Here is a 15,762-nt window from a genome sequence, read left to right on the forward strand (position 1 = left end):
GTCTTTAGCTTTAGATTACTAAATGAATGTAAATCCAAGAGCTGCCGTGATCCAGAATTCGGGCCTCTGTGGTCCATTGATTTAATGACTTCTTATAAACCACTTAACCCCTTAATGGTCAGACCAGTACATAGACACTGAGCCAGATGGTCCACTTCTCTCAGGAGCCTCCTGCTCATTCTTTCTCCCATCTGCTATTACCTTACACCCACCTCGAACTGCAAAAGTAAACTGTAAAATAGTAAATTGGTTTATTATTGTCACATGTATCAAGATACAGCGAAAAGCTTGTTTTGCATACTGTTTAAAGATTAAAGTTAAGTTTTATTTTTGACATGTACAGTGAAATGCACTGTCTGTGTCAACAACCAGCGTAATTTTAGATGTGTTGAGCCAGCCAGCAAGTGTCACCACGCATCATTGCATGCCAGCAACTTAGGAACCCTAACTAGCAGAGCTGAGAAATCTGGAGTGCAGAGTCATGGGGAGAAGGTACAGTGAATTTCCTGACAGTGGCGGAACTTGAGCCCTGATCTTCCAGCTGGGCTGTAATAGTATTACCCTAACCGCTACCCTGCGGTGTCACCTACAGATCAAATCATTACACAGCGCATTGACAGTGCAGTAAGGTAAAACAATAACAACGCCGAATAAAGCAGAAAAGCTACAAAGAAAGGGCAGTGCAGATAAATGAAAAAGTGCAAGAGCAATGAAAAACTTTGTTCTTTCATGTTATCCTTGCTCATCATTTCATCATATCAGTACTTTGGGGTAGTACAAGGGAAACAATAACAGAATCAATATCAGGTTCACTATCTCTGTCTTACATTGAGTGAAATCTGTTGCTCTGTGGCAGCAGTACAGTGCAAAGACATAAAATGAATACGTGGAAAAATACGAATGATGGGGAAGGGCTCAGAGGTTCCTGAACCATTCAGAAATCTGATGGTGGAGGGTAAGACACTGTTCCTGAATCATTGAATGTGAGCCTTCAGACTCCTGTACCTTCTCCCAATGACAGAGGAGAGAGCATGTCCCAGATGGCAAGTGTCCTTCGGTGTACAGAATGCAGAATAAAGTGTCACAGTTATGAAGAAAGTGCAGTGCAGGCAGACAATAAGGTGCAAGGCTATGATGAGGTGAATGATCCATCTTACTCTACTACGGGATCGTTCAATAGTTTCATAAGAGTGGGCAAGAAGCTGTCGTTGAGCTGGTGCTACACCCCTTCTTTTGTTTGTATCCACTGTCCTCTGGGAAGGGATACAGGAGAGAATGTTTGAGCTGGGTGGGGTCTTTAATTATGTTGGCTGCTCTGGGCACTGGTGTCACTGCCCCCGCTCCCCCCCATCCACCCTGAGTTCAGGGATGGGATATTGACTGATGGGGGGGAGTTTGTGCAAAAACTGTATCTGCCCTCTCAGGGTGACCCAGGGCTGACTAGTGAGCATTACGGTCCCCATTCATTTACTGAAGCCAGCAAATCCCTGAAATGGCAAGATGTCCTTTTCTATTACAACACTGCTGCTTATTTTAATACTTTTAATTATCTCATCATTAAATATTTGAATTATAATTTTAAACTACATTTGCTTCCATTTCTTATGACTGCGGCATAGCCAGAGCAATAGATCAACTATTATTAAGGATATACAGGACCCCGGAACTGGAATTCTCAGAGATTTATAGAGGCCAAGAGACACCTGAATTAGTTGAAATAGCACTGGGAATATAGGGCAGCTACATGCTTTTGTATTCGGGGCAGGGGGATGCCTGGTTTGGCACGTCTTGTAGCAGCCACATGCACACACAAACCTCTCTATACTGTATACATGCACACACACACACAAACCACAAAAGCAAGAGTGCTACAAAGAGTCATCCAGCCAGGTACTGGAAGTTGGATGCTCAATGTCTGCAAGTCTGGGTCCAAGGACTGGAAGTCAGAGGCTCGGAGGCAGCCTGCCCTGGGATTGTAGGATTGGAGGTCTGTCTGTCTGTGTGTGTGGGGGGGGGGAGGGGGAAGGGGCTTATTTTGCTGTTATTGCTTTATTTTGTTGTAGTTGTTGCTTGTGTTGTTCTGCTGAATATCGTGGGCATGCTGTGTTGACAGCAAGAGTTGAGTGGCAGCACTTTGGGTTGCCCACAGCACATCCTTAATTTGTGTTGGTTGTTAACACAAATGACATATTTCACTGTATGCTTTGATGTACATGTGATAAACAAATCTGAATCTGGGCATGGAAACAGGCCATTTGGCCCAACTCATCTATGCTGGCCAAGTCTATCTGAGCTAGACTCATTTGCCTCTGTTTGTCCGATATCCCTCTAAACCTTTCTTATGCAAAGGCATCTGTTAGTCTTGTGAGACCATGGATCTGTGCCTGGAAAGTCTTCACTCTCCAGGGCGCAGGCCTGGGCAAGGTTGTATGGAAGACCGGCAGTTGCCCATGCTGCAAGTCTCCCCTCTCCACGACACTGATGTTGTCCAAGGGAAGGGCAAGGGCTGATACAGCTTGGCACCAGTGTCGTTGCACAGCACTGTGTGGTTAAGTGCCTTGCTCAAGGAGACAACACGCTGACTTGGCTGGGGCTCGAACTCACGACCTTCAGATCGCTAGTCAAATGCCTTAACCACTTGGCTACATGCCCACTATGTGAAGGACCCCAACCATTAACTGAGGGGTTCATGGACCCCAGGTTGGGAACCCCTGTTCTAAACCTTTCCCATCCATATACCAAATGTCTTTTAAATGTTGTAATTGCACCTAACACCACTACCTCCTCTGGCAGCTGATTCCATTTACCCACTACCCTCTGTGTGAAAGAACTTGTCCCTTGTCCCTTCTAAACCTCTCCCCTCTTACATGTCCGACACAGCAGACTGCAAGTCCGCTGATGAAGGATATCACCTACCCCACAGGGAAGTGAGCAGGAATGACTCATTTGTGTGGGGAGGACATCCTAGACTGCCATTGTTTGCTGGTCTTCAGAGAACAGACACTCCCTGTTGGTGGCAAAGTGCAAAGAATGCACATTGACAGCAGAAACACACAAAAAAGTTATTTTTTATTCCAAGGTAGTATAAAAGGCAACATCAAGAAATAATTCTTCAAACTGGCTTGAAAAATAAAACTCAATTGGTTTCTTTTAAACCTCTCTTAAAAGAAATGGTTACCATATCCTTCAATGGCAGCTGCTCTTTTTGAATACAGAGACTGGACCCATCCTCAGTATCTGACCAATGTTTCTGTCTGAACACCGTACATTAGCAACCAGTCAGTCCTGGGGCTGTTATAGAAAAACTTGAATATTTACTGAACTGATACTTATAAACATTTCCAAATGGAGATCAATCTGGCAGCAACAGGAAATTGTGATGAATACGACCCTTCCTGAAGAGGAAAACTGTCCTGTCCAAACCTTTCTTGATCACGTAAAGAAATACATAGCTTGTGCCAAAAGACTTCAAAGCAGATTAATTATCCCCGAGGTGAGGATTTTGGGCCTCGGTTTTCCAACATGGCTTGTGGTGAAGTTAAAGGCAGGACTGTAATCATAAAATAAATATTTCTTTATTCAGCGCTTATAAGTAAAATTGAAAAGAACTGCGGGAGGGCAGATAAATAAGCCCCTCTGTGTGCTCTGTAGCAGAAGCTGTGATCTCTAGCATTGAGCCTGTTTGCGACCTGTTTTATTTTGCCTCTGACCATTAGAGCCATTAAGATTTCCCTTTTGGCTGTGATTAACGATATTGTTATTAACTAATGTGGAGATGGAAGCCTCTTTCCTAAAGCTCATCCTATTGGAATACATTGTCTGATTAGTCACTCGAGCAGTCAAGACTATCCAAAGGAAATCTAAAACTCAAACAAAAACTGCTGGAAACACACAGCATGTTGTGATACCTATATTGTACATCTCTCCCTCTGCCGCATAAAATGAACTGACTTTTTTTTCTTTTCCAGTCTTTGCCTTGAAACATTAAACTCTTTCTTTCTGAACTCTTGCATTTTCTGGTGTTGAGGATCTTTGCCCTCCAAACTTCACTTGCAACTTTGGTCTCAGTCTAAAGGCTTGCCATGGCGTATCTGCCGGGAATTGTCTTTGTTGGGTTAGAAAGGTTGTATACTATAGTAGTCAACTTTATACACAAGTTGGCAATGGTAACTGATCCACTGAAGATTTTCACTCTTCGGACCTCCTAGCCGAATCACAAAATCCAACACAGTTTGGACACCACCGGTACTTTGAGAATAAAGACAGAAAGACATCATCCTGAAATGTTAATAGTGCTATTTTCTCTCCTAACCAGATGAGTGTCTCCCACACTCTCTTACCTGATACCCATTAGCAGGGTGACATTTTGTTTTACTATTACCAACACATTAATGACGAACATATCTATTGTCTTGTTAAATACCTGGCACCTTTACTATGCGCTAAGTACCTTAGTAAACTGTCTCTTTTACAAATGGAACAGTGGCAACAAAGACAGCATCGGTCCTCAATGTGGAGTTGGGCACTAAAATAGAAAATGTCAAATGTGTCTTGAATGCTCTCACATTTGAAAATTGGCCATCAATCAGTCGAACGATCCTTCCTGCTGTCCTCACTTGTCCTGGACTACTTCACGTTCCCTCTCTTCCCTTCTTACACGATGGATTCCTGAAATATTATCACCCTCAAAAAGCAGTTCCCAGGTGTAGTCCTTCTTGATTTGAGGAACATGCACCCCTCCAATCTCCTTCTTCACCAGTCCAGAGAAAGAAACGAGGTAACTTTGAGCCCCTTCCACGTGACACTGTTGCTCGTTCACCATACACTTCACTGAGAAGTAACGCTCCAACACTTGGAGGCCCAGATCGGCAGTATTCTCCATTTGAGTTAGAGTCTGAGGAGTTAGAACACAGAACATAAAACAGTGCAGCACAGGAAAAGCCCTCCGGCCAAACCATATTAAACTCATGTAAGGGGGTTTCGTCTTTTACGGCGTAGGCTAATTAAAATGGCTTCTTTGTTATGTTATACTTGGAAATGCTTCTTTGTTATGTTAAACGCTAAGAAAGTTTTTGCGCTACAGCTTGTTGCGGGTTAGGGGGTGATAAGAGGATGTTACGAACCAATTGGGATAGTTGTTATGATTTTGGAGTATCTGGAAGATTTGTATGTGCGGGTTTTGGAGGCAGAAGGCGGGAGAGAGAGGAACAGAGGATGGAGCAGGTGCTATGAGTCCGCTAACGGGGTCGGACCCCGAGCGGGGCGTGCGGCGAGGAGACGGAGACGGACTCGTGTGGAGCGTCTGGTCAACCACCGTTGTTGGTCCCAGGCGGCCGGTCGAGGTGGTCCGAGGTGTCGCAGGGTGAAGAAGAAGGGTCCAGAAGCAGGGTCATTTAATCGTATCTGGTGTATTGTCTGTTATTTGGGCGGGGTGGGGGTACATCACACAGCATCCACACAAACTAATTACCCAGTTTGGCGGGGCCGAGGGCTGTTTCCCTCGACGACAGCGAGCCGAGCGACCTTGAGGGTGGCCAGGGGGGCTACACTCAGAAATTAAATGCCCAAGAAACTAATCCCTTCTACCCACACAATGCCAACATCCCTCATTCTCTGCATTCATGTGCCTTTCTAAAAGTCTCTTAAATACCTCTATTGTACCTGTCTCCACCACCACCCCGGCAATGTATTTAGGTACCCACCGGTCTGTGTTAAAAACTTGACCTGCACGTCTCCTTTGAAATCCCCCTCTCAGCTGTTCTCTAATATTAGACATATCACAGTTAAAAATGAAAAGCACTCATTAACCAATGTGCATACTGGTACTAAATGAGCAACAATCAGAAGGTACTTTCATGGGTTAATGAGCCAATGATTTACCACACAGCCATTCAACCTCTCGTTTGTGGATTGGAGACATGGGAGACTGCCAGGCTAGAGGAACTCAGCCACTCGAGCAGCACCTATGGAGGCAGAGTGTTGGTCAACGTTCTGTATCCCGATGCAGGGTGCCAACCAAAAGTCAGATTTATTTATTTATCACATGTACATCAAAACATGCAGTGAAATGTGTTATTTGCATTAACAACCAACACACCTAAGATTATAGTGGGGCAGACCGCAAGTGTCACCACATATTCCAGCAACTACAAAAAACAGCAAAATAGCTTACCAAGCAACAAAGCAAAACAAGACCCATTTCTCCCACCCATGCACACACACTCACAATCCTCCAACCCCAGGACAGGCTATCTTCAGCCTCCAGCCTTCAACGGACTCATAGATTCATAGACCTTTGGCCTTCAACGTCTCTAGCAGACTCACAGACTTGGGGCTCTGGCCATCGGGCCAAGACTCCTGGGCTTCCAATCGACTTTCAGGCTTTTTCAGTATCGACCCAGGGCTCACTGATAACAGTGAAGAAGAACCCTGGATGAGGACTTGAGTCCAGACTGGCTGAAGAAGGGACCCAAACATCAGGCCTCGAACTCCAGTCTTGCCAAAACATCGACAATCCCTCTGTATCTACAGATACTGCCTGACCCACTGGGTTTCTCCAGATGCTTGCTTCTTACCCTGGTCTGAGGATGATGAGGGATGCCTGACTAAATCTGATCATCCGCGCCTTGACTCATAGAGCACTATGACACTTCAGCCTATCTAGACTATACCAAACTGTTAATCTGCCTGGACCTATCAACCCACACCTGGACCATACCTCTCCCATCCATGTACTGATCCAAACTCCTCTTAAATGTTGAAATCAAACCCACATCTACCACTTCCGATGGCAGCTTGATCCACACTCTCACCATCATCTGAATGAAGAAGTTCCCCCTCAGGTTTCCCTGAAATATTTTACGTTTCACCCTTAACCTAACTAGATCTTTAGTTCTAGTCACCAAACCTCAATGGAAAAAGCCTGCTTGCATTAACCCTACCTATACCCCTCTATTTTGTATACCCCTCTCAAACCTTGTCATTCTCCTGCACTCCAGTGAATAAAGTCCTCAGCCACTGAACCTTTCCCTGTAACTCAGATCTCCCTGTCAACATTCTTGTAAATTCTCTTTATTCTTTCAATCTTAGTGATATCTTCCTTAACAACCCCAACTACCAATAATGTTAATTTCAAGGAATTATTGATTTGTACTCCCAGATCCTCCTGTGCTACCGCATTCCACTGTGCTCTACTGTTCACTTCGTAAGTCGTATCCTGGTTTGTCCTTCCAATCTGCAGCACCTCACACTCGTCTGCATTAAATTTCACCTGCCAGTTTTCCGGCCATTTTTCCAGCTGGGCCAGATGTTGCTACCAGCTTTCATCATACTCTTCATTGTCCACTACGCCCCCAATCTTGGTGTCATTTGAAAATTTACAGATCCAGTTTATCACATTATCATCCAGGTTGTTGATATAGACAACAAACAGCAGCGTACCCAGCACTGATCCCAGTGGCCCACCACTTGTTGCAGGCCTCCAGTCAGAGAGGCAGCCATCTACGATCACCCTCTGGCTTCTTCTGTGAAGCCAATGTCCAATCCATTTTACTAGCTCATCCAGGAGGCCAAGCGACTGAACCTTCTTGACCAGCCTCCATGTGGGATTTTGACAAGGGGGGAGGGAGGGGAGGGAACATCAACTCAGACCATGAGGCCTGTGTCGGGCATTTTCATGCCTTACAAGGTGCAGATTGGAAGCCTGTGTGGGGCGCTACTCCTCGCACAGACACGAGAGCAATGTGTGGTTAGGTGGCCTTGCTCAAGGACACAAACACTCTGCCACAGCTGAGGCTCAAACCAGCGACCTTCAGATCACTAGACGAACGCCTTAACCACTTGGCCACATGCCCAAACAAAAGCCTTTTGTTTTGACACAAGCCTTGTTAAAGACCATGAAGACAACATCCACTGTCTTTCCTTCATCAACTTTCCTGATAAACTCCTCAAAAAACTCTATTTGTTAGACATGACCTACCATGCACAAAGCCATGTTGACTGTCGCTAATCAGTCCCTGTCTATCCTATACTTAAATATCCGGTCTGCATCCCTCCATGCCCTGCACATTTAGCAGCTTAAACACCACTAGTATATCTGCCACCACATTATCCCAGGTACCTACCGCTCTCCATGTAAAAAAAAACCTGCCTCGCACATCTCCTCTGAACTTTCCCCCTCTCACCTTAAATGCAAGTCACCCTCGTATTGACATTTCTACCATGGAAAAAAGATTCCAACTGTCCACCTTACCTAGGCCTCTCATAATCTCATCAGATCTCCCCTGAGCCTCCAATGCTCCACGGAAAACAGCCCAAGTTTGTCCATTACATTTTCTAGTACGGGGGGTGGGGGGAAGATTCCCAGTACATGCGACATTAGTAAACCAATTAGAAATCTAGAACAAACTCAGTCATAGAGTATTATAGCACAGAAACAGGCCCTTCAGCCCAATGTGTGCATGCTGACCATAGTGCCCATTAACATAAACTCATCTGCCTGTACTTGGCCTATATCCCTCTAAACCATGTATTTATCCAAATGGCTTTTAAATGTTGATATTTACAGAGCAAAGAACAACTGAACTTGTATGAATTAAGGAGAAATCAGTTAGTTCTATATGATACATTCAGTGGCCACTTTATTAGGTACATTCTCCTCTGACCTCTCTCATTATCAAGGCGATTTCACCCACAGAACAGTCACTCATGGGGTGTTTCTCGCTTCTCGCACCATTCTTTCTAAACCCTTGAGCAGGGGTCCATGGACCCCAGGATGGGAACCCCTGCTCTAGAGACTATTGTGCATGAAAATCTCAGGAGACCATTCTGTTTAGCACTAACAATCATTCCACAGCCAAAGTAACTTAGATCACATTTCCTTCCCCATTCTGAAGTTTGGTCTGAACAACAACTGAACCTCTTGACCACGTTTGCATGATTTTCTGCATTGAGTTGCTGCCAGATGATCAGCTGATTAGCTACTTACATTAACAAAGGTGTACAGATGTACCTAACATATGTGCCCACTGAGTATAAAGGAACAGAATTAGGCCATTTAGCCCGATGAATCTGTCCTGCCATTCAATCATGGCTGATTTTTTTTTTTCCTGACCTTTTCCCTGCAACCAACCAAGAACTTATCAGTCTCTGCCTTAAATACACCCAATGACTTGGCTTCCACAGCCCTCCTTGGAAAGAAATCAACAACGATAAGATAGATCCTTGGCCTTTGCACCTTATTGTCTACCTCGACTGCTCTTTCTTTGTAACTGTAACACTCTATTCTGCATTCTGTTAATATCTGTACTTTGTACTAAGTCAATGCACTGTTGTAATAAATTAATCTGTATGAATGGTATGCGAGACAAGTTTTTCACTGTACCTCGGTACATGTTATAATAATAAACCAGTTTACCTCTGGTGGAAGAAATTCCTCCTCATCTCTGTTCTAAAGGGCACCCTTGCATTCTGAGGCTATGCCCTCGAATCCGAGACTCCTCCACTCTAGGAAATATCCTCTCCATCTGGACCTTTCAATATTCAATTGGTTTCAATGAGATCTCCACTCCCTCATCCTTCTGAGCTCCATCGAGCTCAGGCCCAGAGATATCAAACACTCCTCATATATTAACTGCTAAAGGTACATCTCTTTATTTTGAGGCTGTGAAGTGTAATGCAAAACAAAGGGGTTATGTTCATCTATAGATGATACAAAGATAGGTGGAGGGGCAGCTAGTGTTGAAGAAGCAGGGAGGCTACAAGAGGACGTGGATAGCTTGGAAAAATGGGCAAAGAAGAGGCATATAGTATACAGAGCAGGGAAGTGTATGGCCATACACTTCAGTAGAAGGAATAATGGCATTGACTCTAAGACCATAAGACTAGGGAGCAGAGTAGGCCATTCCGACAATCGAGTCTGCTCTGCCATTTCATCAAGGCTGATTTAATAATCCTCTCAATCCCATTCTCCTGCTTTTTCCTTGTAACATTTGAAATGCTGATTAATCAAGAACCTATCCACCTCCACTTTAATTACACTCAATGGCTTGGCTTCCACAGCCAAGGCTGTTTTCTAAATAAGGAGAAATTCCAGAAATCCAAGGTGCAAAGGGACTTGGGAGTCCTAGTGCAGCATTCCTAAAAACTAACGTGCAGGTTGATTGGTAGTAAGGAAGACAAATGCATTCATTTCGAGAGGACTAGAATATAAAAGCAAGGATTTAATGCTAAGGATTGGTTCCTTAAGGTTGTCATAGCTGGGGGTAGTGGGGATAAGCTCGCACTTCCTATTAAATGCTCCAATGGCATGCATCTCAAATAGCCTCTGACAACCAAGTCCAACTCCTGGCCTTCAAGTGTAGCTTAGCTACTAAACCCGGTGGAACCATTTTTACTGACAGGAGAAAGGGCAAAGGGAGGTTGCTGGCACCTTAAGGCTGATATATACTTGTGCATCAAATGTACGCCGTAGGTTATCGTGTACCCTACGCTATAGGGTGACATGCACCTCCCAAAAAATGTAACTCACACATCGTGGCGAAGCAGACCGCAACAACTGTGATTGGTTCGCTTGGTAGCATCGCATTTCCTCATACTCATTTCCGGTTGCTTCTCTCCGTTATGTCTGTACACTGATGCGAAATAAATGGTTGGAGACGATGAACCAAATCGTCAAATCTACCTGCTGACATCAGAAAATATTTGAAATGCATTTCCTCCTCCATGCCTGTCACGAAGGAAGTCGACATGGTGGCATAGAAACCCCACCACTAACTAGCGTTTTGGCGGTGAATTGCAGAGCAACACAGACACAACTATGCACGCTCGCTACGGCGTAGGGCTACGCAAGAGTATAAATCAGCCTTTAAAACCAGTCACTTCAGGCAGACGGGGCTCGTCAGCTTGGTTGGCAGATCATCTAGACGGAACACTCTGATCTGAAATCTCCACTGCCTGGTGGTTATACCCACTGATGGGAAAAGTTTTGGGAGTAAACCTTGAGGAAAAATCCGGAGCTGGAGATTCTAAGGCAGTCCTACGTTGAGTTCAACATGACTGGCATCACTGGTGCCAAACCATATCAGTCTCTGCTGTTCCTTTGGATTCATCAGCTGCGTGGATAGGAGCAGCCTGCTGCACGGGCAGCAACTTGCTCTCCATATTGTACAGCCCTGGCTTACGTATCAGCTAGGATGCAATATCCATGGTTGACCCCGACCAACGAAGGGCCTCAGGAAGTCTAAGGCTTTATAAAACGTTGGTCCAACCACATTTGGAGTATTGTGAACAGTTATGGGCCCCGTGTTTTAATGATTTTATTTTATTCATCAATTTTTAAATATTATTTATTCGGTGCGGAACAGGCTCTGCTGTCTCTTTGAGCCGTGTCGCCTAGCAAACCACCTTATCATAGCCTAATCATACAATTTACAATGACCAGCTAACTGGGTATGCCTTTGGACTGTGGAAAGAAACTGCAGCACCAAGAGGAAACCCACACGCAAAGGGGCATGAAATGTACAAGCTTGCTTACAGAGCATGCCAGAACTGAACTCTGAACTACAACACCCTGAGCTGTAACAGCATTCCGCTAACATGGAGCTCTAAAAAAGGATACGCTGGCATTGAAAAGAATCCGGGTGTTCCTGAGAATAAAAGTGAACATCCAGACTTAAGAAAGTACTAACATACGAGTAGTGTTTTATGTCTCTGGACCTGTACTCACTAAAATGTAGAAGACAGTTGGGGGATCACTTGGACACCCACTGAATATTGAAAGGCCTAGGTAGAGTGGAAGTGGAGAGCGTTTCCAGTAGTGGGAAAATCTAGGACCAGAGAGCACAACCTCAGAATAAAGGGGTGACTCTTTACTGCAGAGATGAGGAGGAATTTCTTTGGCCAGGCGTGGTGAATCTGATGGTGTTGTGATATTATGGTCTTGTAGTATTAAAGTCTTCTGTTATTATGGTCTTGAGGTATTATGAACTTGTGGTCATGGTGTTGTGATATTGTCGTATTAGGGTCTTCTGGTCTTGTAATATTATGATCTTGTGGTAATATGGTCATGCGGTGTTGCTGTCTTGTGGTATTATGGACGCGCTACTATGGTCTTGAAGTATTACCTGCAGGGTTACAATGACCTGGCACTGGGTGCTGGGGGAATGCCTCCCGTTGGCCCAGGCCGCAGTGTCCCGCAGCAGGGCAGCGAGCAGGGCCGCCTCTCCGCCCACGTCCCGGTCCCCCCGCAGGAACTCGTCGGCGCCGTCCAGAAGGATGAGGGCGGGCGGCCTGGCCGGACTTTCGTGTATGGAGGCCACGGCGTGCAGCAGCTGCCGGGCCGAGCGGGGGTACACCAACTGCAGTCGTCGCAGGCCGGGGGGCTCCAGCTGCAGCAGGGGGGCGGGCAGCGCCCGTACCGGGCGGGGGGCGAGTAGGAGCACCCGCCCCCCGTCTCGGCCCGCCACCGCGGCGGCCGCCTGGAACAGTAGCCAGGTCTTGGCCTGGGACCTGGTCCCCAGCAACAGGCAGCCCCCCATGTCCGAGCCGCCCCAGATCCCGGGATCCACCGAACTCACGGGACCCTCAGCTTCACCGGGACCTACAGTCTTCTCCGGATCTTCAGTATTCCCGAGGTTTACAGCATTGCCGGGATCTTCAGTGTTCCCGGAGTTTATAGTAGTCCTGGCGTCTCCATTGTCTCTGGAATCTACGGCTTTCCCGGGATCTACAGCAATCTTGGAATCTCCAACATTCCTGGGATCTTCAGAGTTCCCCGAACTTCTAATGTTCGTGAAATCTCCAGTCTTCACAGTATCAACAGAACTCCTGGGATCGCAGGGTGGTGTGTTCGCAGAATCCCCCAAACCACTGGGGTTTCTATTATTCCCGAGACTTCCAGCGGTCCCGGGGCTTTCGGCATTCCTGGGACCGCCGCGGTTCCCCGCATCTCCAGGCCTGAAGGCGCCAAGAACGTGCAGCAGCACCGCGGCCATCGCCGCCGAACCTGTTCCTCTTCCTGGTTCAGAAGCTGCAGGTTCCCGCTGTCATTTGAAACACTCACCAGCAACCGCGTCTATTTACTTAGCGGCCGGTGCAGTCTTCAAGCCGCTTCGATGGACCCTGACAGAACTTTAACAGCGAGCCCGAGAGGGAAATGCTTTTTTTTAAAAAAAACACGTTTATTTCTGGGCTGCGGGTGATACTGGTCAGACTGACATTTAATCGTCACGTTTTGGTAAAGACTAGCAATGGCACATTTACCCCCAAAACATTTCAGTGAAACAGAATTTTTTTAAACACAGTCTGGTTGTTGCATGACTGCCGTCAACACTCCACAATCATTTAATTTAACCTACTGAGCCCACTATTCCTTTGTCTGGCTAACAGAAAACCGAAGTGCAGGTTTAAATGGGCCATGATCTGGAGGACAAAATATAATGTGTCAGGTGAATTGGTTCTGCGTTTCTCAATTTTTAAGCATTTGTGTGAATGATCTTACTGAAAGGACGCACGTAGACAGTCAGGGTGCCTTAGGGTAGTGGTAGTCGTGAGATCACTCGAGTTGATACTAAAGGGTTATCTGTTTATGGGTCCTCAGGCGGCTGGAGAAGCTGATTCACGATCCACATAGCCGGGATGTTAGGGTGAATTCCCCGAATGGAGACCCTTCAAGGGTCCCGAAGAAGGGTCTCAGCCTGAAGCGTCGACTGTTTACTCTTTTCCATAGATGCTGCTTGGCCTGCTGAGTTCCTCCAGCACTCTGTATGTGTTGCTTGGATTTCCAGCGTTTGCGAATTTTCTTTTGTTTGTGATCGGACTACCACACTGCCAAGTCTCCTCCAAGGATGCCTACCCTGAAGAAGATTAAATCTTCCCTTTGATGGGAGTTCAGTGAAACCCTCTCTCACCGCTCCTCCTCTGTGACCTCTACTGCCCTCCGGCCATGTCCTCACCCAAACCTGCTACCACAGCCTGGGAACATGCCTTCACTGCCATCTTGTACCACATGGCTTCAGGATTGTTTTTCAAGCTTCTCGATTCCGACCTTCTGAGGAGCCCAGGTACTCACATTCAATCGATAACTTCTCTCTCCAGTTTCTCCGTGCTACGCTTTCCGCCATGGGGTACCTGGGGTCCCTATCCCACTTCCACCACTCCACTTTCTCTCTCCACCACCTGCAATTTTATAAGACCTGATGAAGAAAAACATTGACTGTTTACTCTTTTCTATAGTTCCTCCAGCATTTTGTGTGTTGTACCTCCTAGTTTTGGACCGTCTTACCATTGGGAATAGACTCCATCCTATCAAATCTATGCCTTCCGTAAATTGATATAAAGTTCAAAGTATATTTATTATCAAAGTACATATATGTCACCATATACAAGCTTAAGATTTATTTTCTTGCAGGCATCATGGTAAATACAAGAAACACAATAGAATCAATGAAGGAGAGTGCCCAACAGGACAGACAAAACAAACAGTGTGCAAAGGATACAAACTGTGCAAATACAAAAAGAAAGACAGACAAGAAAATAATAATAGTAATATAAATAAGTAAGCAATAAATATTGAAAACATAAGATGAAGATTTCTTGAAAGTGAGTCCATAGGTTGTGAGAACAGTTCAGTGGGTGAAGTTATCCCCTTTGGTTCAAGAGTCAGGTGGTTGAGGGGTAATTGCTGTTCTTGAACCTAGTGGTGTGGGTCCTGTACCTTCTTCCTAATGGCAGCAGTATGATGAGAGCATGATCTGGGTGGTGAGGGGTCCTCGATGATGGATTCTGCTTTCCTGCGACAGTGCTCGGTATAGATGTGCTCAATGGTGGGGAAGGCTTCACCCATGATGGACTGGGCTGTATCCATGAGTTTTTGTAAGCTTTTCCATTTAAGGATATTGGTATTTCCATACCAGACCTTGAAGCAACCAGTTTCCACCACAGAAGTTTGTAGAAGTTTTAGAGTGACATGCTGAATCTTTGTAAACTTCCAAGAAAGTGGAGGCATTGCCTTGCTTTCTTTGTAATGACACGTATGTGCTGGACCCAGGATAGATCCTTCGAATAACACCAAGGAATTTAAAATAGTTGACCCTTTCCACCCTTGATTCCCACCAATAAGGACCCCCCGGTTTCCTCTTCCTGAAATCAATAATAGCTCCTTATTCTTGCTGACATTGAGTGAGAGGTTGCTGTGGCACCACCCAGCCAGATTTTCAAACTCCCTTTTATATGCTCATTCATCACCGCCTCTGATTTGGCCAATGACAGCAGTATCATAAGCAAACTTAAAAATGGCACTGGAGCTGTGCTTAGCCTCACAGTCATAAATATGAAATGAGTAGATCAGGGGGCGATGCACATAGCCTTGTGCTACATCTGTGCCGATGGAGATTGTGGAGGAGATGTTGTTGCCAGTGTCAGAGCATGTAGAGGAGGCTTGACCCAAAAGCAGAGACGATTTAGCAGTAAATGATATTTTACTAATAAACTGCAAAGTAACAAACCACAAAACAAGACAGAACAGATACTTCATATAACAAGGTGCCTGAAGTCTAAGAGTAACTGGTTGAGTTTGGCTGTTTCGATGGGTGAACAAAGGACTGCGGATTTGTGCTGGGTTTAAATTGGCTGCAGGTGATGAGTTGGAAACGAGTGGTATGTGTCTCCTGTTAGCTGGGTTGAGACTGGGAAGTGCCTTTGTGTGCAGGCCTGACAGCCAATCTAAACTGACTGCAGTCTGCAAATGAGATAATCGAGGATCCA

At 45.6% G+C, this 15,762-nt stretch overlaps 1 protein-coding gene across 1 annotated transcript; it reads right to left on the reverse strand.

The window, feature by feature from the left end:
* Positions 1-3,055: 3,055 nt before the first annotated feature.
* LOC134339368 (uncharacterized) lies at positions 3,056-13,439 on the reverse strand. The gene is made up of 2 exons (XM_063035810.1): positions 12,123-13,439; positions 3,056-4,894 (listed from the first exon to the last, which is right to left on the reverse strand). The coding sequence occupies exons 1-2, from the start codon at positions 12,990-12,992 to the stop codon at positions 4,613-4,615; spliced, it is 1,152 nt and encodes a 383-aa protein (XP_062891880.1). The 5' UTR covers positions 12,993-13,439; the 3' UTR covers positions 3,056-4,612.
* Positions 13,440-15,762: the final 2,323 nt, after the last annotated feature.

Source organism: Mobula hypostoma, chromosome 29 (assembly GCF_963921235.1).
Source record: "Mobula hypostoma chromosome 29, sMobHyp1.1, whole genome shotgun sequence".
NCBI classification, from domain to species: Eukaryota; Metazoa; Chordata; class Chondrichthyes; order Myliobatiformes; family Myliobatidae; genus Mobula; species Mobula hypostoma.